Source organism: Triturus cristatus, chromosome 7, assembly GCF_964204655.1.
Source record: "Triturus cristatus chromosome 7, aTriCri1.1, whole genome shotgun sequence".
Taxonomy (NCBI): Eukaryota; Metazoa; Chordata; class Amphibia; order Caudata; family Salamandridae; genus Triturus; species Triturus cristatus.
This window is the reverse complement of record NC_140590.1, coordinates 993,672,952-993,693,548: the sequence shown is the minus strand read 5'-3', so window position 1 is coordinate 993,693,548 and position 20,597 is coordinate 993,672,952. Positions and strand designations below refer to the sequence as shown.

Below are 20,597 nucleotides of genomic sequence, written 5' to 3'. Positions count from 1 at the left end.
GGCACTTGCGGGGTGAACCTTGCAATTCTTGCAGCCGCGCGTGGTACACACTAATTCACAGCCCTGTACTCCCTTTCATAGTGCTGGACTGCTACACTGGAGCAGCCTGGCTGGGCAGGAGACATAGCGCGGCCACAGGAAGGAGCCTTGTGGCATCCGTGTAGCGGGGCCTGCCCCAGAAGAAGCCTGGAGTCGAGTGCAGTGGGCCTGCCTGACGCGACCTGGTAGGCGTCAACACCGCCTCCGAAGTCGGCCATCTTGCCAGGTTTCACCGGGCAGCGGAGTCCCGTTAACAGGACCTATCCTGACCGGCAAGGGAGCCACAGGGAGGCAGGCTGCTGCAACGGGATGCATGGGACGCTGAACGGTCATCCCGCATCGTTGTTTTCCAGGTTGTTGGTATTCCCACCCCCGTGTATCTGCTGGGGGGATAACTAATTCAATGGTGGCCATTGTGGGGCGAGCACATGATGGGGCCCCTGCTGTGGGACTGGTCCCACACTATGAAAACTTCCTAAAACTACTGTAGTCATGGTTATAGACAGGCAGGTGCCCTGAAGCCTACGTGTAAGGGAGCAGTGACTACTAGACTCCAGTTGGGAGATGCCCAGCTCTGGCTACCATAACAGGTGTGATAGAAGTGCATGGGCGCTGTGACCAGGGTTGTTTATGGTATCCTATGATGTGATGGATATGCTGAGGGTAATTCTGCTGTGTTCAGCACTACCCAACTGCTTGGTGCCTATGCCCTGATGTTGTGATGCATGCTGTTTCTCCTCGCATTCCAAGAACTGGCATAGCATGCCCAGCAGCCATGATATATGTAGGACCTAACCTGCATTCTAGGCCCTGATGTGTTCTAATGTATGTCGTTTTGCCTTGCTTTTGTCAGGATAACAAGCATTATTCCAGGTTTCGCCTTATATGTGCAGTGATGGTGGTTTTATAATGCATGCAATCTATATGTTTTTACTTGAGTGCACTGACTTGTGATGTTATGATAATTGCCTGGTTGCAATGTGATTTTATGATTTATGTCATATCATGACAAGTGCCTATTCGCACAGTGATTTTTGTGATTATGGTGTAATGTGTTTTATGTGCGATACAAAGGATATTTTTATATCACCTTGCGTGGAGTCTCTTTTTGTGGTGTGCCTAGTGTGTCACTGGTGTGTGTGTGTGTTGCCAAATGCTTTATACATTGCCTCTGGGATAAGCCTGACTGCTCTGCCAACAACCAAGGGGTGACCATGGGTTATCGTGGGTGTGCAACTTTCTTTCCCTGACTATTGTGGTGGCTTCTGCCTGGCTTAGGTGCATACCTTAGCCAACCACAAACCCCATTTCTAACAAAAGCAAATTGAAGTAAACCTTTTAAATGAGGGAGTTCAAAAGTATGGGGTTTTCTTTGTGAGACTCTGTTGCAAGAGCGCAAGTTGAGATAGAGAAATCCAGTTTTAAAAGGGTTTTCCAAATTGTCTTACTGCCCATATTTTTCTCATTTGCAAACGTTTTTACTAACAATGCTTTTTCTGGGTCTTAGTATAAGCAGACCACTTAGCAAATGCTGGAACCTGTATATGATTTATCCCCATCTAACAGCATAAGGAATATGGCCCTATCAAATTATTAGCGGTCATTTAGTGGGATAATGCCACTAAGTGTTTTATCCAATAAAATAAAGTAACACAGGCCTAAAAAAGTTATGTTAACTTACTTTGGGAAATTTACTTCCATAAACATACAGTAAACATATACATTGGTTAATTTATAAACCAAAAATAAAGCAATGCAAAGATCGGAGGGCATGTAGATTTAAGATAGTGCCACTTCAATGCAAATGATTTACAGTGCGCCAAGGTCGTATAATGTTTTAATATTTCTTTACTTCAGCAAAACCCTCGCAGGTATAATGTTTCATAAACAAAGGTTGGGTAATATTATTGCATAGTGATTCATAATCATAATAATAACATTAATATTAATAATTATAATATTGATAACGATTGTAGGCATATACATATGCAAATTCATATCTACATCCATATAGCAACAATAGTAAAAAAAATAATAAAATAATAATAATTATCATTGTTACTATTAATATTATTATTATTATCCTGTTTTTTTTCTATTGTTATTGCCATTATTACTGTAATAATAATAATAATAATAGTAGTAATTTTAGCGTAATTATTATCATTCACTTCCTAGAGCGCTGAAGATTCACATTTCCAACTGCAAAATTGACCCACATTTATGCAGTGATTAATGACATCACATGGAGCTGGTAACACGCGCGAGAGAACACCCAATATACCTAATGGCCTGTTTAAAATATATATATCGCATTTTTACTTCAAATCATGGCCACGCTCGACAGCTGTAAGAGGGCGCGAGATTAAGTGCATTTCTATTGCATATCAATGCGTCTTTAAATCCATATGCGAAACGTTGGCAACTCGCAATTTAAATCCCAGCATGATTGATTGTTTTGTTTTCTAGGCCTGATTTTTGTAATGTTAATTTGCAGTCTTTAGCACAGACTGCGTGTCAGCTTCCGCTGCAGACAAAACTGCAAAGAGTTCCCATCCTGAACCACTGCATCTAGAAAATGAAAGCTACTATTTGTGGTAGGAGGCAGCACCACAAAACATAAAACTACGACAGTATTTATTATATGTATCAAAATAAAATAAATTAAAACAATTGGAAGCAAATAAAATTATTGCAATATGAATCACGTAGCTCAAAATATTTCATCACCAATAAACCAAAGGGCCTCTACAGCCAGTAGGAGTACACGAGGGACAATAAGAGGCAGCTAGAGGTGCCCACAGAGATTTGTCTTTTACATTTAATGAAGCGGAATATCTACAGGAAGCCACTTACGGAAGGCGGTGTAGAGCTCTTGGAGGGTCAGGACGCCATCGCTGTTGTAGTCGTCGAACCGGAGCAGGTCCTCCGGGGTGCAGTCCAAGAAATCCTCTTCAAGAGACTCCTGCTTTGCCAACTGAGAGGTAGGGACACAAATCAAAACACTAATGAATGATGATATTGAAGTGATCAGTACAAGGCATCTTACATATAATATGTTATTGCTCCTAACTGATTTGTACACCGGGGGCCCTGGAAAAGGCGAGGGCTAGCATAGACCATGCCGCCATTATGACGCCACACTAGGAGACGGGGGGAGGCCGCGTCAGCAATGACACGGCGCTCCCCCCCCCGCATCGAACCAATGGAAAGAGGCAGCCTTTTTGAACCGGAAGCACTTCGGTGTTTCTGGCTTGAAAACATCCAGCCTGCGCCCAGGTAGACCGGTCTGATCTGGTCAGCCTGGGTGCCCTCCTTAAAAGGGGGCGTGGGGAGCAGAACAGTCTCTTGTTCTTGCTCCCCACAGGACCATTCCCCGGGCCGGCCGCGGGCCCTTAATCTGTTTGTCTTTCCCACCCATCATCCCCTAAGGTAGAGTTGTTGGAAGGGTTTTGTTTTTTGTTTAATGTGGTATGGATAATTGTCTTTTGTTTCCCTTTGACCAATTTATTTGCAGGTAACAAAGTGATTGTATGTAATTGATTCTGAATTAACGTATAAATGAAAGCATGAGGTTTGAATTTCTCTTTCAGTTATATATTGTCGTAATTAGTGGTGTCTCTGGTCAGGCGGTAAGGTCATGATTGGTAAGCATAGTCTTCGGTCCTTAGCGGTCAGCACCATGGGTAGTGACAGCTGGTAAGTAAGTAGGCTGTTGGGGTGCGGGGGTCGGGGGCGTCATCCTTCCCAGTGGGCCTGGGGCCACCTCCGCATGCACATGCGCATCAAGGCGCCAATGTGCAGAAGTCTGCAGCCCCCCGTAATGGAGTTTAAGGCACAGGGCGTAGGTGGGGCCCGGGGGAAAGTATCCGTCCAATAAGCTGTACCCCCTGCGCAACCTTACTCCGGGAGTAGTATGGGTAGTACACTGGGACCGGGGGAGCTGCCAGTCATTGACTTTGCCGTAGGCTCTAGATGGGACATGCAGAAAGTAAATACATGCATTGATAGATTTACGGTAGGAGTGTTTTGTGTATTAAACTGTGTTAAGGTTAGCCCTGGAACAACATCTGTCTATCAATGTATCTGTACTTTCTGCTTAAATTTCTGTATATAATGTTTTAAAATTGTTTGTTAATTTTTTAATAAATACGGCCGGGGGGTTACACCCCCCTAATTCAAAAAATATATCAGTTTGGTGTGGTTTCCAATACTATTAGGCAGGTGCCATCCATAACCCTAGTGTCTGTAGTTGGAGTAGGGGACATAGGTATGTACCAGACCATATAGTCGAAGGTATTTAAAGTACGTAAAGAGTATACGTGTAGTACATACTCATACATGCCTTTGGGAATTATCTCCAGAACATCCACAGCAGCAATACAATGGCACTCTTCAGGCATTGTTCAGATACAATTAGTACAAATAGCAAGCACTGTGCCTTCTTTGCACTTTTACAAATAGGGAGGTATAAGCTCAGGGACAATTAATAAAGGAACAGTACTACTTCTCGTACTCATAAATGATTCTGTGAATCAGCTCTTGTTTTTACAGGAGCATGTATTTTACGCATGCCCTCTATCTCAGCATCACCAAATGTACCTAGCAAAGGGCGTCTCGGACCTGTGGGTGGAGCATCAGTGGTTTGAACAGATGGCTGTATTGTGGTAACTATATGCACCTGATCAATCAATTAAATGCTGTAATAGTATACTAGCTATCTGTACATGCTTGTTCCAAGTAATTTGAATACTTCCATTTTGAACATCGTGAATAGGCTTCATATCCCATGTGCTCTGCTTGAAATGAATATGCCCTGCACTATCACTGCAGCTCTGCTAACATGGGTCAGAGTCCCTGAGACGCTTGCCTTAATTAGTGACTGGCATATTTTAAGCTCCATATTATCAGTCCTGACCACAACAATAGTATGGACACTGACAAGACATAATTAAGATACTGCGCACAATGCCAAATCTCTTGCCTTAATCCGGGATGGCAAGCTAGCTATGATTATATGTGTAATTGTGTGGTTTAAAGACCATTGGTCTAAATAAACATTTCTTTGACTGACTGACTGACTGACATTAATAGCAATGCTGAAAGTGCTAACCGCCACCTAAACCTACACAGGTCTATGGAACCGTTCATCCTAATGAATGACCTCATACAAGTCGTCCAGGCACAGTTCATACTAATCCATTAGAGGTTTTCCGATGTGAAGCAGCCAGAAAGATCTATAACACTCAGGAAAACAACCACATACTCCAGTATAGACCAAGCTCACATGGTTTCCATTTAAAGTACAAAGCATCTTTATGATCAGCATTACTGATTAAGCTTTGAATAAGAACCCACCAAATTATCAGAAAAATAAGTTTAAAATGTGAAGTGGTGGCAAAAAATCACACTGTTGAAACCCCTTCTGGCCAGGAGGTGCTGCCCGCATTGTCAAAACAACAGGGGATCAAGGCTAAGCTGACTTCTACATAGCACAGGATGTGTGTGTCAGCCTGGAGGGTGGGGCATGTGTCTACCCAAGAAACACTGGACTGCCAGGTACTTGTTCAGTCTTGGGGTACACCCATGAGATGGTGGAATTAAGAGTGGAAGGAGGGTGTTTGCAATCTGAATTTGTAGCCCACCACTTTAAGAAACCTCAGAGGTCCAAGGGGCCTCAGGAGGAAGTTGGCAATTCCTTACCAGCTCAACTGCTGGAAAGAGAGGCCTACCGCAGGCACCGGATGGACGCATCCACCTGTCAATGGGTGGAATGTGACCTGACTCTTTGACACTGGGAGCTGTCATGGGCTTCTTTTGGTTGTTAGCCTTTTTGGAAGAGCTTGGCCAGAGTTGGGGAAAGAAGTCTGACTTAGGAAAAGAATGAGCCGCTTAACCTTATCCCCCTATTGATATGTGCCTGGGTGCAAACTAGAGTTAGTTGTCTCACAGAAGGGGTATGCATGTGAAGACAAGGATCCCCCATTGTTGAAAAGGGCCATCTTTTGCTTGGTATTCCCTGCATTCTTACCTTCTTTTGCGGAACCCGTTGTGCTGACAATAGGATTCTGCACACTTTACTCCTGCTAATCAGGAATAAAGTGCTTGTGCTCTTCTCTCTAAACTTGTTGGAATATCTCTAATTGGCACATTGAATTTACCTGTAAGTCCCTAGTAATTGGTAACACATGTACTCAGGACCTGTAAATGAAATGCTACTAGTGGGCTGCAGCACTTATTGTGCAACCGACTAAAGTAGTTGTGTAAAACATGTCTCCAGGCCTGCCACAGCAGCCTGTGTGTGCCATTTTAAAACACCATTTAAACATAGTGCTAGTCATAAAACTTTATTTTTAATACTTACTAGATGCCCCGAAGGCAGGCTTTTAAAGCCCATAGGGCAGAGTACATGGAATTTAAATAGTAGGAAATGTTTATTTAATGATTTTAATGTCACTGTGGCAGGGCTGGCTCTCTCATGGGTTGACACTGCTTACACTATTACCTTTAATAAGTGTTAAATTAAGTTTTGTTATAACTAGAGAAATTATTCAATGACTCAGTTTAATAGTTATTTAAAATCCAACTTAATACGTCAGATTTTTTATTACTATTTTGGACAGTTGTCATTTTTCTACCTAAATCTACAGGCTTACCTGCAAGTGTCCAACTGTCAGCTGATGGGTCCCCTGTGGTGAGATGTGTATTGCACCCAGAAAGTCGTCAAAGACACCTGGGTATGTGCAAAAGGACTCCTCCCTTAAAAAGATGGGTTATGCCCCTTTCTGAGCTTAAAAGGCTGCCTACATTGTCACTGGTAGATAAAGTTCACATCTACACCTACCTCCCCTTTGTCTCTCTTGTCAGGCAGGCACCAAAGCCAGTGGGAGTAGGAGAAGGGACCAGAAATGGTTTAGGGGATGAACAAAGGCTTACCCTCCATCCACAGGCTGGTACTAGGCATTAAAGCGGACTACACAGACCTCTATACGGAATACTCCTGGGTCTGCGAGCAACCAGAAGAAGGACTTACCTTCTGTCTGAGGAATCCAAATAAAGACTGGACCTGCTTGCCTTTAATCCAGAATCCCAAAACTGACTCCAAGGGTCAGTTGACTGTCCTCCTGTTTGAGCTATAGGAACACAACAAGCTTCCAAAGGCCTCTCCCTGTAAATTCCTAGCTAGCCAGTTCCAACTGGACAAGCCCTGAACCACCCTGCTGGCCTCTGTTGGGATGAGTCCTAACCCACAAGTGGTGCCCCCACGTCCTGGACCCTTGGCTTCGTCCCCAGACTTCAAGAAGTGGGACTTAGAAACGTGTTAACAAATTTCTGCCTGCAGAACCATTATAGCCACAGTCATTTATATTGAACCCCCAGTTGGCCTCAGCTTGCTGGTTTGCCATGCTGAAAGAGATCTGACTTCCAGGAGGGCTTCTTCGGAACCAGCGCTGAATAGCATCCGATCAATGTTAAAGCCTTTCTGGGCACAGACTCCGGACTTTCCACCCTCCCTCAGATCCTTCCCACCTTAGTTGATGACTGGCCAGGATCCCGCTCTACAGCAACCTGCCTTCATCGAGGCCTACTTATGACCCAGCTTAAAGCTTGCCCCGACTGACAACACCTCAACAACCACTTTTTCTCCATAAATATTTTTAAGTCAGAAGGTAAACCTTTCACTGGGACAAACCTGGTCCCTGAATCCGACCAGCAATATAACGCAGCCAGCCTTCACTTTCGACTTTGACAATGTCTAGTGCAACAAGATAATCACTGTTGGCGCTTTGTGTTTTTTGGGGCTATTCTTGAATTCACACTTTAAGATTAATTTCTCTGGTTCTACTTATAGTATTTTTGTTGTTTTGGTGGCATTTTATTTATTAAGATATCCTCTATATTTCTAAATTGGTTCGGGATTTCTCTTGTGTTGTGTTTTCACTTTATTACTGGTACTGCATAAACACTTTGCCTCTAAATTAAGCATCACTGCTATGTACCAAGCTACCAGAGGGTTTAGCACTAGTTTATTTAGTGACTTTATTTGTTCACCCTGACAAGCATTGCAAATATTATTTGAGGTGGGTTCTAACTCCCTCAACTAATACTCCAATTTCTTATAGGCAGAGTTAGTGACTAGAGCAGATGCTGACAGAAGGGTTCTGGTAGGTTCATCGGGTCAGAGAACAGACAAGTGACACTGCAGAGGTGATGAATTGTCCTTGTTCAATCACCTGAGCAGGGAAGTCCATGAAAGTATTAGTTAGTCAACCATCGTTCTTGGCTGGTGGTTGCCTGAGTATGTGATCTGCATTTTCCGCATGGTCGCCAGACATTTTTCACCATTAAATGTAGCCTATTTTTGCTACCACTGCTAAACAGGGGTAAATTGCCAGCAACCCCTATAAACATGTTTAAATTGGCTTACCCCTACTTGACTTAACCTCTTCAGTGCCCATGACGAGATAGTCTCGTCATGGAGCACGGTTGCGCTGTGCCCATGACGAGACTATCTCGTCATGAACCCCACCCACTAGTGCAATGCCCGGCACAGGAGGGGGAAAGGGCGTGGCACTGAAGGGGTTAATTAACTTGCCTGTAGGTCCCTAGTATGTGGTTAGAAAAATGTACCTAGGGCCTTGAAGTTTAATGCTACCTGCGGACTGCAGCACCTATTGTGCCATCCGCAGAGTGGACCTAGACCCGGAAAGCATGACTCAGGCCTCCCATGTGTGGCCTGACAGTAGCAGCTTGAACTCTGCTGCACAGACCTGTCAAAATCGCCCTTTGGACAAGTAGGAAACACTGATTTTAATTATTAAATAAGTCATCCACAAGCACACCTTGCTACCCACAAGGTAAGGTCTACACAATTTAAAAGTGAAATGTGTTGACATTTGAAATATGTTCGCCTAGTGACTTGGCCCAAATGACTTTGTCAACAGTCGTGCTGTAACTGGACGATAGGAAAAGTTAACATATAGATTATATGCTTTCTAACTTCTGATCTGTACTAACTGTAAACTCCATTCAAAGACTTTATTTTTATACTGAATACAAATCCAATCTGATAGGGAAGTTGGCTTTGTAAAAAATATATGGCAAATGTAACTTTTAGAATGTTACACTACCCTGCTTGAAGCTTCTGGAGGCTAATTTGTATTAGACTTCCAGCCACTGCACAGCCTGTATGTGGCCTGAATGAGTTGTGAAAAAGGAGTGGAAACTGCTCCCAGAACAAGGACAACTGCATGGGAGTAGGGAGGGGGTTTTCTTATCCTGACAGGAAGACTAGTTGAGGTAGGCCCAGGACTTTATTTTCTAAATAGGGGCCTGCCCATTCACAAGTAGATGTTTCGTGGCATCTAGCCATTGTCCCCCTGCCCAAGCTGGCACCAAACCAAGTCGGAGGAAAGGTACTCCCAGAACTGGTTTAGAGTGACCACAGAGGAAGGGACAGCTCATTGTCCTTGCCACACCTCTGCGTGGACACACTATTTGCATAAGGGGAGAAATGTTTTCCCATCTTGAAATTTGGAAAGAAGGAACACTATGGGATCGTTTGCAGCAATGTAAACAGTAACTGCTGCAAAAGTGTCAGGGATGCCCTTGGCAACTTTTACCCCATAGTTTGCAGAAGAACCAAGAGTCAGCACCACCCACTGGCAGGTGCTTGTAATAAAGGTGGAGCTCCTCAGCACTCTCCTTAAAATCTTTTAAGGACAAGCGGAACATCAGAAGAAGACCAGACCTTCTACCTGTGACCTGACAGGAGTCCTGAAGGAATGGACATGCTACCTGTTGTACCCACAACAAAGACATGGACTCCAAGAGTAAATTGTCTGACCTCCTCTGTGGCAACAGGGACTCAACAAGCTACCGCATGAGGCCTTTTCCTAAAGTGCCTAGCTGACCTGTAAAAACTGGGCCGGGACTGGCCTTTGCGGTTGCCTGACACCATGATAGTCTCTAAGGGCCTGATCACGATGCCGGGAGGCCTCTCATCTGACCGGCACCATAGCAGAAGCTGGATCGCCGTACTAGAAGTGGGCGGTTCCGCTGCCCTGATTAAGATGCGACTGCCTTCACGGCAGTCACAAAGTGTATATTTTCTATTGGGGTGTGTCCTGAGGGCTGCAACACATGCCCCAATAGAAAATAAACGCATTAAAAACATCCCCGCACTGTGTGGCAGGGGTCCTCCTAGTGGCCCCGAAAGTCACTTTCTGCCTGCCTTTTCATGGCGGGTGAACTGCCATGAAAAGGGCGGGTGGAAAAGGGCATCATAATTCCTATTGCGGTGCCTGAGCAGGCACCTCCTCATTGTAGGGATTACTGACCCTCCAATGCACGGTTGGGCTCCTTAAACTCGTCAGAAGCGCAGCAAACGGTCCCTCCGCCAGATGCCTCCCCCCGCCGCATCCTAATGCAGCAGACGGATTGCAGGGGCAGATGTTGGTGGGTCTGACACCGATGAGCCATCGCTGTCAGACCCACCGACATTGTAATCAGGCCCTTAGTTCCTCCTCCTGATGTCCTTGATGCCTTAGAAGTTTACTCAATTGGTTGTTTGGGCACAGGAAGAAAGTTTGGAAACTTTTGAAAAGTTTGCCTTCGTGGCTTAAGCAAGCCATGCCATAAAATGAATCCGACTGGTGGTTTCATGTAATTGTATTGAATTTCAGAGCTGCCCTGCTCAACTGTCCATGCATCTCGGAAAAAAACAACAAAGTCCTCTTCTGCTTTGGGAATTTTTCTGCAAGAAATCTTTAAAGCTTCCGAGGGTCCAATGTTTTTCAGCACAACACCTTTTGTTTCATAGAGGTGACTAATATTTTAGTTGCGGCCTGCTCAGAGAGGATTGGCAAGGCCCCTTTCAACTTTTCTTCAAAAAAGTGCCAGAGTCCATTTCTGAAGTGACATTTAGAAACCTTTTGATTTCCAGACTTTTCATCAGGACCAATCCCATTGGTATATTTGATCATGGCTCCATCACGGTCAGCTTAAAATCTCGCCTAGGTCTTAGTCTGCAACGCCTATAGACTATCATTGGTGTTTAGTGCTTTTTGGAGCTATTTCGCTATTTCTACGAAAAACTTTAAAAATGTATATCTCTCGTTGCCATTATTGTTTTTTTCATTTTGGTGCCATTGCGTTTATTACATTTTACTACAGTTTCCCAATTTAGTTTTGGATTTTTATTGCTTGGAGTTTTGATTTTATAACTGCTTTGGTACTGCATCATACTTAACACATTTCTCTAATTTAAGCTTGCCTGTTCTGTGCCAAAGCTACCAGAGTGCTGAACTGAGGTTAATTTAGTGACTTAGAGAGTCCACCCTGACAAGAAGTGTTAATATTTCCTGAGGTGGGAAGTAGCCCACCCCAAATTATAATCAACCTTCTTGTAATGTATATTAAGAAGTCTGCTGAAGTCTGTCATCAGAAGGCAGATTAAAGTATTTCCAACACCAACAGCATTATGGGGGAGGTGTTAGTATGGATTGTCTTTCCTCTGCCTGAGAAGTGTGAGGAGCTCATGCTATTCAACTACTATTCACTGAAAAACATTTATATTGTGGTAATTTTTAAAAAGCGCTTGCTTCTTCCTTTCATCAACCGTTTGTGGAACATCCTTGATCTACTTACAGGGCACTAATGGGCACTAATGGGGAAGGATTTTTCTCGACACACATACCTGAGGTTGACTGGAAGTGCCTTCAAACAATGGGCCTCATTTATAAGGCCCCATGCACTGCTGGAACATCATTTTTTGTGACGTTCTGTGGTGGAGGAGCCTGCTCCATCTTTACAAGGCAGCACTAAGCCACTTTTTTGCCTTAATGCTGCCTAGTAAACATCGTTCCCTTTAACACAGTTTTCTGTGTTAAAGGTGCTTGCAATGGGTGTTGCTGGTGGTGTTTCCAGCAACAACCATGTTTTTTGACACTGCCCTTGATATACGAAAAATCGTAGAACTGAGGCTGTGCCAAATACTTGCAATTCCCCAGGGGAGGCGTAAGGGAGGCAGAACAAGGAGAAATATCTTTATTTCTCCTCATTTTTCCTTTTTCTATGTGTGCTGCATTCTGCAGCACACATAGAAAGAGGGAAAAGCCTCTTGTGATTGTGTTGTGCAGTTAGGTTTCCCTTCCTGCACAAAAATAATCATCCCTGCAACGCAGGCACCCTTACACCAATCTACAAAGGTGCCTGCATTGGCCGACGGCAGTCCATTGTGCACCGGCGCAGGGGAAAAGGACCGGAAAGCACCATATTTGATAGATACAGTGCATTCCTGCCCTTTTCTGAAAACACATAAATGAGGCCCTCAATTCGGTATCTTGGAGCCAAACCAAAATTTTACCGTCTAGGGGGCATATTCACAAGCCCCTATCGCCACCACAACGCCACTTTCAATGATGTTGTGATAGTGATACGGGCCTTGCCCTATTCACTAGGCAGTGTTAAGCCACTTAACGTGACTTAACGCTGCCTTGTGAATAATGCATAAAGCAGCACACATGAAAGTGAGAGAATTGCATTTAGGATTGTTTATATGCAGGAAGGGACACCTTCCTACACATAAACATTCCTCCCCTGCACACAGACACCCTTGCACTCTGGTGCGAGGGTGCTTGTGTTGCCGCTAAGTTGTTAAACTTAGCGCCATCGCAGGGGGAAACGCAAGGCTGCACCATATCCGTGTGAATATGGTGCAGCCTTGCGTTTCCGAAGTGGGGAAGAGATGCGTTAAGCAAAGATGGCTAATACATCTCTCCGCCACTTCCTTGTGAATATCCCCCCAGGTTTATCTATTTCAGAGCTTTTCACCGAAGCTTTCCATGTGATTGCTTTGATAGCTTGTCTTCTTCAAGCTAATATAAGTTGTAACCATCTGTTTGGTCAGGCTTAAGAATTTTTAGCTAATATTTGTTTCTCAGTGTAGAGATGAAATCGTTATTCCGGATAATCCCCACCTTCTATCCAGTTGCAAGTGCTTGAAAGTCACATACTGTGGGTGCTTTGACCGTGAACAACTTTATGGAAGACTACTAAAAGCTTTTCATTATTATACACTATTTCGGGTATCCTTGGATTTTAGGAGTAATATTTTTTAGCATCAATTTTCATTAACTTTAATCCTACATTTTGACTGGTTACATTTTTCAATTTTTTTTATTTTTGCACTGGATTACCATGCAACACTTTTTTTAAATTGATATTTGCTTGTGATAATTTCCTTAGTCTTGAATCCCAAATATTTTTTAGTATAAAGTCTGTTTTCCCTCATAAGAACTAGACAGGACTGCACCAAACATATTTTACCCAAGTAAACCCTCTTTTCGAATTTATTTTTTCTAGAAGACGTTTGACACTTTACCACGTTTATTCTAGGCCTGGTTGAAACCTAAATGACAACAGCATAATTTGTGTCACTTCAGAAATTTCGCATTATGCTTGAAAGCAAAGTGCAGGTGTGCATGAGCAATCGCCAGCGGCTGTTTTTCACAGCAATCGTGTTTTTCTTCATGCAAAGATATAGCACTAAATGACAGATTTTTCATTTTTTCTGAAATACCGCGTAATTATGCGAAAGAAAATGAAGCAAATTTCACACATCCCTAGTTTACACTAAATCTGACAATGGATGTGAGTACTAAAGCATGTTGTGGTGATGACGCAAATCAGACTTGTTTAAAAAATTTAATTGGAGCAGCTAAAGCTTTTCTTTTGAGGTTTTGACTAGGTTGCTCATTTTGTCAATTGGCATGCCACTCTAAAACATTTATATACTGAATAGTGAAGAACTACTTGCCGTATCATTTTAATGCCCTGCCAAAATAAACTAATGGTTATTTAGTAATATCATAGTTTATTCAATGCATTACACGGTAATATGGCACCTATGGTGACTTCCAGCCTCTTTGAAACACAAGGGAGAGGGAAACGAAAAGGGGGTGGAGTGGGTGGAATGATAATGCTTGTGGGAGTAGTGGGCATGGAAGAAGGACGAAAGACGGACGGGACGAGAGGTGATAGGCGCAGATCTTATAGGTGCATAAGGTGCACAAGTGAATTGTAAAAATGGCAATCCATGTAGGGAAAAATATAAGTATGAGTTATAAATTACAGGGGGCCCTTCCAGAGTATTAAGAAGCTAAGCCAACTAATCTGGTGTTGTATAGATCTCTGATTGTATGCACATCGTGCAAAGGGCCTTAATACTTTATCTGAGTTGACATAATTCTTGAGGCAAACTAAAACAATGAAGCACGAACCAGAGCAGTGTAACATACTAACAGCAACAATGTATGCGGGGCTCTCTTCTCCTGAGTCGCACAAACTTAAATGAAGCACAGAAAGCAACAATGCTGCACAACTAGATAGCCACTACTTCTGAAGCAAGTTGATGAGCGGAGAATATGCACTTTGTGGTTTCATCTAAATTTGCTATTAGCAATCTAAATTTTCAAGATTTGTATTACAACAACTGGTAACTGGATACAAGCATGGGTCCAAACCTAATAAATTACCTTAAAATATAAGAAACGAAAGTGATCGCAAATTAAAAGAATGAAAGAAAAAAGGTATTAGTTGTTTGTAGCTACTGAGGTAGTAAAGGGGTGGATGACTGAGGGGCGGCAGTAGTTCTACTTTCAATCAATTAATCAATCAATCAATCAATCAACCAATCAGTGTCTTGTAGAGCATGGCCACTCACCCATAAGGATCTCAAGGCGCTTCCCAATTCACCCATTATCCTGTAAGGAAGACGGGCTGCATTAAAAAAAACACTTTAGTTAAAGGCAGTCACGGACATGGTGGTCTGCTGACCCCAGCAGGCCCACATCTCTGTGATTTTAGCGATTCCCACGAGATCTACATCATTAATATTCATAAGGTAGGTCAATGTGTGACCCACTAGGAATTGCTAAATGGAACTCATGGAATTTCATGCATTAGGAATAGAGATTACCAAATTGTGATTTGCAGAAAATCACATTTGGTAATCTCTATTTCCAATATTGATAAATGTGGCCCTTTGTTTCTACATAGCGATTCCTAGTTGGTCGCAAATTGACATACCTCATTAATATTAATGAGGTAGGCCGCAATTTGTGACTCATTAGGAATCGCAGACTTGACAGGGATGGTGGCCTGGTGAGGTCAGCAGACCACCTTGTCTTTGATTGCTTTTTAATAAAGCAATCTTTTAATTTTTTTAAATGCAACCTGTTTTCCTTAAAGGAAAACAGGATGCATTTAAAAAGCCAAAACTTTAACAATGAAGTTGATTTTTTTAAGAGTAGGCAGTGGCCCATGAGACGACAGCCTGCTCTTTAAAAATATTTTTCCAACCTTCTCAAAGGGGAAGGTATCCTAAGAGGACCCCTTCCCATTTGTTAATGGGTTACCATGACTTTTAAAATGGTGGTAAAGTATTACTGTTTTGTGACTGGAAATGATCGCAATACAGTAATACATACCATATCGATTCAGTATTTGGACGGGACGCCCAAAACACGCCCCTTCCAAACCCTGACTCGTAAAGGCAAACTGCAAGTTACCGAATAGCATTTTGGATTTTGCGTATTCGAGAAAGCATTTTTCCAGTCGCCAACAGCCCGATTCTGTGAATCGGGCCGTTTACGACCAATAAAATTTGTTGTACTTCTGACCTTTGATGAGAACAGAGCCAAGCTGTAAATGACACTTTTCACAAGAATCTAATTGATTTTGCATATGTGGTAGAAAATCTACAACTACGGAGTTAAAGCCGTAGAGTTAATAAAGTAGCAGTTCAATAGCATAGCACTAACCAATCTCCTGGCAACGTTTAAAAAGTATTACATTATTTCAAAAGATCTACTGGGAACCAGCACTAACACGAGAAGCCAGAAGAGAAGAAGCTGGATTAATCCAACACTGTGCTATGAAGTCCCATCCTATATTTAATTAGAACAGCCTTTCAAAGTCAGAAGTGACATAGAAAGCTCCTAATCTCATTATTAATGGAGTACAGCTATACATATCAGTTCACCATTCAATCTGATAGGAGAGCTGCAATTAGAAGAGAGAATTTAATTTCTTGCCTTCTAAAGGAGAGGGATGCTAAAGGAAATCTAAGGATGACTTTATGTCCGTGGTTACCCTTTTGCATGACTATGTTAGAAATACAAAATAACTGTGATGTGATTATTAATAGTTAGAGTGTACTTGAGGAAGCTTTTTGATGAATTGCTGGAAACATCAATCAATCAAAGCATTTATATAGCGCACTACTCACCTGGAGGGTCTCAAGGCGCTTGGGGAGGGGGGTCCGCTACTGCTCGAACAGCCAGGTCTTGAGCTGCTTCCTGAAGGCGAGGTGGTCTTGGGTCAGGCGGAGGTGGGTCGGGAGGGAGTTCCAAGTCTTGGCGGCCAGGTAGGAGAAGGACCTTCCTCCTGTGGTGGCTCTTCGGATGCGGGGGACGGCGGCGAGGGCGTGGCTGGTCGATCGAAGCTGGCGTGTGGGAGTGTAGAATTTGAGGCGGCTGTTGAGGTATCTTGGGCCTTGGTTGTGTAGGGCTTTGTGTGCGTGGGTGAGGAGATGGAAGGTGATTCTCTTGTTGACCGGGAGCCAGTGCAGGTCTCTCAGGTGTCCGGAGATGTGGCTGTGTCGGGGGATGTCGAGGATGAGTCTAGCTGGGGCGTTCTTGGATCCGCTGGAGTCTCTTCTGGAGTTTGGCAGTGGTTCCGGCGTAGAGGGAGTTGCCGTAGTCCAGTCGGCTGGTGACGAGGGCCTGGGTAACCGTCTTCCTGGTCTCGGTAGGGATCCACCGGAAGATCTTACGTAGCATGCGCAGGATGTTGAAGCACGACGAGGAGACGGCGTTGACTTGTCTGGTCATGGAGAGGGAGGAGTCCAGGATGAAGCCCAGGTTGCGTGCGTGGTCTGTTGGTTTGGGTGCGCTGCTCAGGGCAGGGGCCCACCAGGAGTCGTCCCAGGCGGAGGGCAAGGAGCCCAGGATGAGGACCTCTGTCTTGTCTGAGTTCAGCTTCAGGCGGCTGTTCATCATCCACTCGGCTACATCTGTCATCCTTTCGTGTAGGTTGGCTCTGGCGGTGGCGGGGTCGCTGGTGAGGGAGAGGATCAGCTGGGTGTCGTCGGCGTAAGAGATGATGTTGAGGTTGTGTTGGCGTGCGATGGCCGCAAGGGGGCTCATGTAGACATTGAAGAGGGTGGGGCTGAGCGAGGAGCCTTGAGGAACGCCGCAGATGACTTCGGTGGCTTCTGATCTGAACGGGGGGAGGCGGACTCTCTGTGTCCTTCCGGCGAGGAAGGAGATGATCCATTCTAGTGCCTTCTCTTGGATTCCGATGTTGCAGAGGCGCTGCACTAGGGTGCGGTGGCAGACAGTGTCGAATGCCGCGGAGAGGTCCAAGAGGATGAGGGCCGCTGTTTCCCCGTTGTTGAGCAGGGCCTCGGATGTCATCAGTGGCAGCGATGAGGGCGGTCTCGGTGCTGTGGTTGGCCCGGAAGCCAGACTGCGAGCGGTCGAGGGAACCATTCGACTCGAGGAAGGCGGCCAGCTGCTTGTTGACGGTCTTCTCGATGACTTTGGCCGGAAACGGGAGGAGCGAGATGGGGCGGTAGTTTTTGAGTTCGGTGGGGTCCGCTGATGGTTTCTTCAGTAGAGCGCTGAGTTCGGCGTGCTTCCAGCTCTCCGGGAAGGTAGCGGTGTCGAAGGAGGTGTTGATAATGTCCCGCAGGTGGGGTGCAATGACAGCGTCGGCCTTGTTAAAGACTTGGTGCGGGCAGGGGTCGGTTGGAGATCCGGAGTGGATGGAGTTCATCGTGCGTCGGGTTTCTTCGGTGTTGATCGGGGTCCAGGTGCGGAGGGTGGTGGTGGGAGGTGCAGGTGCGGTCGTGGGGTGCGTTGGCTGTGTGATGAAGCTGTGGTGTATGTCTGCGATCTTGTTGTGGAAGTAGGAGGCGAGGGAGTTGCAGAGGTCTTGTGATGGGGTGATGTTGTTGTTTCCGGCGTTGGGGTTGGAGAGCTCTTTGACGATGTTGAAGAGTTCCTTGATATTGTGTGCGTTGTTGTCCAGTCGTTCCTTGAATGCGGTTTTCTTGGTGGTGTGGATCAGTTGGTGGTGTTTTCGAGTCGCGAGCTTGAGGGTGGTCATGTTGTCTGGTGTTGGGTCTCTGTGCCAGGCTCTCTCGAGGGCTCGGCAGTTCTTCTTGGAGCTCTTGAGTTCGTCGGTGAACCATAGTGCTTTCTTACTGCCGGGTCTGCTAGGCGGGGTCCTCAGAGGGGCGAGGTCGTCTGCACAGTTGCTGATCCACTTCGTGAGGTTGTTGGCGGCCTGGCTGGGGTTCGCTGAGCTGGCGGGGGGGTCCTGGCTCAGGGATGCGGCGAGCTGGTCAGCTGTGATCTTGTTCCAGCTTCTGCGTGCAACCTTTTGCTGGTGGTGGTGGATCGTGTTCTTTCTGAAGCTGAAGTGGACGCAGCTGTGGTCCGTCCAGTGGAGTCCGGTGGCATGGCTGAAGGCGATGTCCTTGCTGGATGAGAAGACGGGGTCGAGTGTGTGTCCGGCGTAGTGGGTGGGGGTGGTCACCAGCTGCTTTAGACCGAGGTTGGCGAGGTTGTCCAGCAGGGTGGTGGTGTTGCGGTTGTTGTTGTTCTCCAGGTGGAAGTTGAGGTCCCCGAGGAGGATGTAGTCAGTGGAGGGGAGGGCGTGCGGGCTGATGAAGTCGCGATGTCTTCGCTGAATTGTGTGCGTGGTCCCGGGGGTCTGTAGATGAGGGTGCCTCTGAGGGTGGTCTTGGGGTCGGTGTGGATCTGGAAGTGCAGGTGTTTGGAGGTTGTGAGGGTGAGGGTGTTGTCGGTGTTGGTCGTGATGCGGATGGTGTTCCTGTGGATGATGGCGATGCCTCCTCCGGTCTGATTGCCACGGTCCCTCCGGGTGATCTTGTATCCGTCCGGGATGGCGATGGCGATGTCGGGTGCTGAGGAGGCGTTCATCCATGTTTCCGTGAGGAAGGCGACGTCTGGTGATGTTGTGTCGAGCAGGTTCCAGAGCTCTACGGCGTGTCTGTGGACGGAGCGGGTGTTGAGCAGGATGCACTTGAGGTGGTTGCTGCTGGTGCTCGGCTTGTTGGGTGCGGGTGCAGTGCAGGTCCGGATGCAGGAGAACTTGCAGGAGTGGCAGCTGAAGGGTCCCTGGGTGCATCTCGGGGTGGCTCGGTAACATCTGGGGATTCTGCCGGCGTTGAGTGCGTTGAGTTCGGTGGCGTTGTAGGTCCAGCGGGTGGGCTGGTGTCTGCGGGGGCCAGGGGTCCGGGCGCTGGGCGCGGGCCAGGCGCGGACGGGCGCAGGCGGGCTTGCCTTTGGCGCGCCTTCGGCGCACAATCGGCGCGCCCGCTGCGCGTCAACGCTGCGCGTGCGCGCGCTCGCCATTTATGGCGAAGTGCAAGGGAGGGAGGAGCAGCTGGGAGGCGGGAGCGGGGAGGGCACAGAAGGAAAAGGGGGCGTGGCCGCTCTCACAGCGGCGGGAAGCGGGGAGCGGGGTGGGTGGGCACAGGGAGCAACTACAGGGAAAACAGCACAGGGGGCCACACAAATACAGAGAATCAGGACAAAAAGCTAGATTAGACCTAAAGGAAACAGAATAATCACAAAAGGAAACAGAGTTATCGCAGGAGACCACACAGAACAACGGCGGGGGTGGGGTCAGCAGGCAGGCTCAGCGAGGCTGAGGGCAGCGGCAGGCGGGAAGCACACGCTACAGCTGGTGGCCGTGCGGCGCGGGGGTGTCCTAAGAACAGGTCACACTCACCTGCGCCGCGCGGTCGCCATTTATGGCCAAGTTCGAGGGAGGGAGGAGCAGCTGGGAGGCAGGAGCAGGGAGGGCACAGAAGGAAAAGGGGGCGTGGCCGCTCTCACGGCGGCGGGAAGCGGGGAGCGGGGTGGGTGGGCACAGGGGGCAACTACAGGGAAAACAGCACAGGGGGCCACACAAATACAGAGAATCGGGACAAAAAGCTAGATTAGACCAAAAGGAAACAGAATAATCACAAAAGGAAACAGAGTTATCGCAGGAGACCACACAGAACAACGGCGGGGGGCGGGGTCAGCAGGCAGGCTCAGCAAGGCTGAGGGCAGCGGCAGGCGGGAAGCACACGCTACAGCTGGTGGCCGTGCGGCGCGGGGGTATCCTAAGAACAGGTCACACTCACCTGCGCCGCAGTTTGTAAATATGTTGTTTGATGAATGTTAAATATTGGTGCAAGACAGCATATGGAAGAAGGAAAAGAGGTACAATGATGTTTGTTGGTATATGCTAGCACTGACCACACATGTAGGGAAAAGGAAGAGTTGGTTTGCCGCATATATATCAATGAGTCCTTATGAAAAGACCTTTAAAAACATGCATGCTAGGCAATGGATGTTAAAATTAAGATGGTTACTGTTACAAATTGAATTACTGGTTGGCTGAGATATGCACCCAGGCCATGCAGGAACCCCCACTCTAGTCTGGGTAAGCTACACACTAAAAGGTAGCCTGTG

The 20,597-nt window shown here is 46.2% G+C and overlaps 1 protein-coding gene across 1 annotated transcript in view; it reads right to left on the bottom strand.

The window, feature by feature from the left end:
* Positions 1–20,597, bottom strand: part of FSTL4 (follistatin like 4) — a 2,149,215-nt gene that overhangs the window by 928,998 nt on the left and 1,199,620 nt on the right. The window contains exon 6 of the mRNA XM_085618028.1: positions 2,896–3,016. Within this exon, the coding sequence (XP_085474154.1) occupies positions 2,896–3,016 (121 nt within the window). The remainder of the gene's footprint in view (positions 1–2,895; positions 3,017–20,597) is intronic.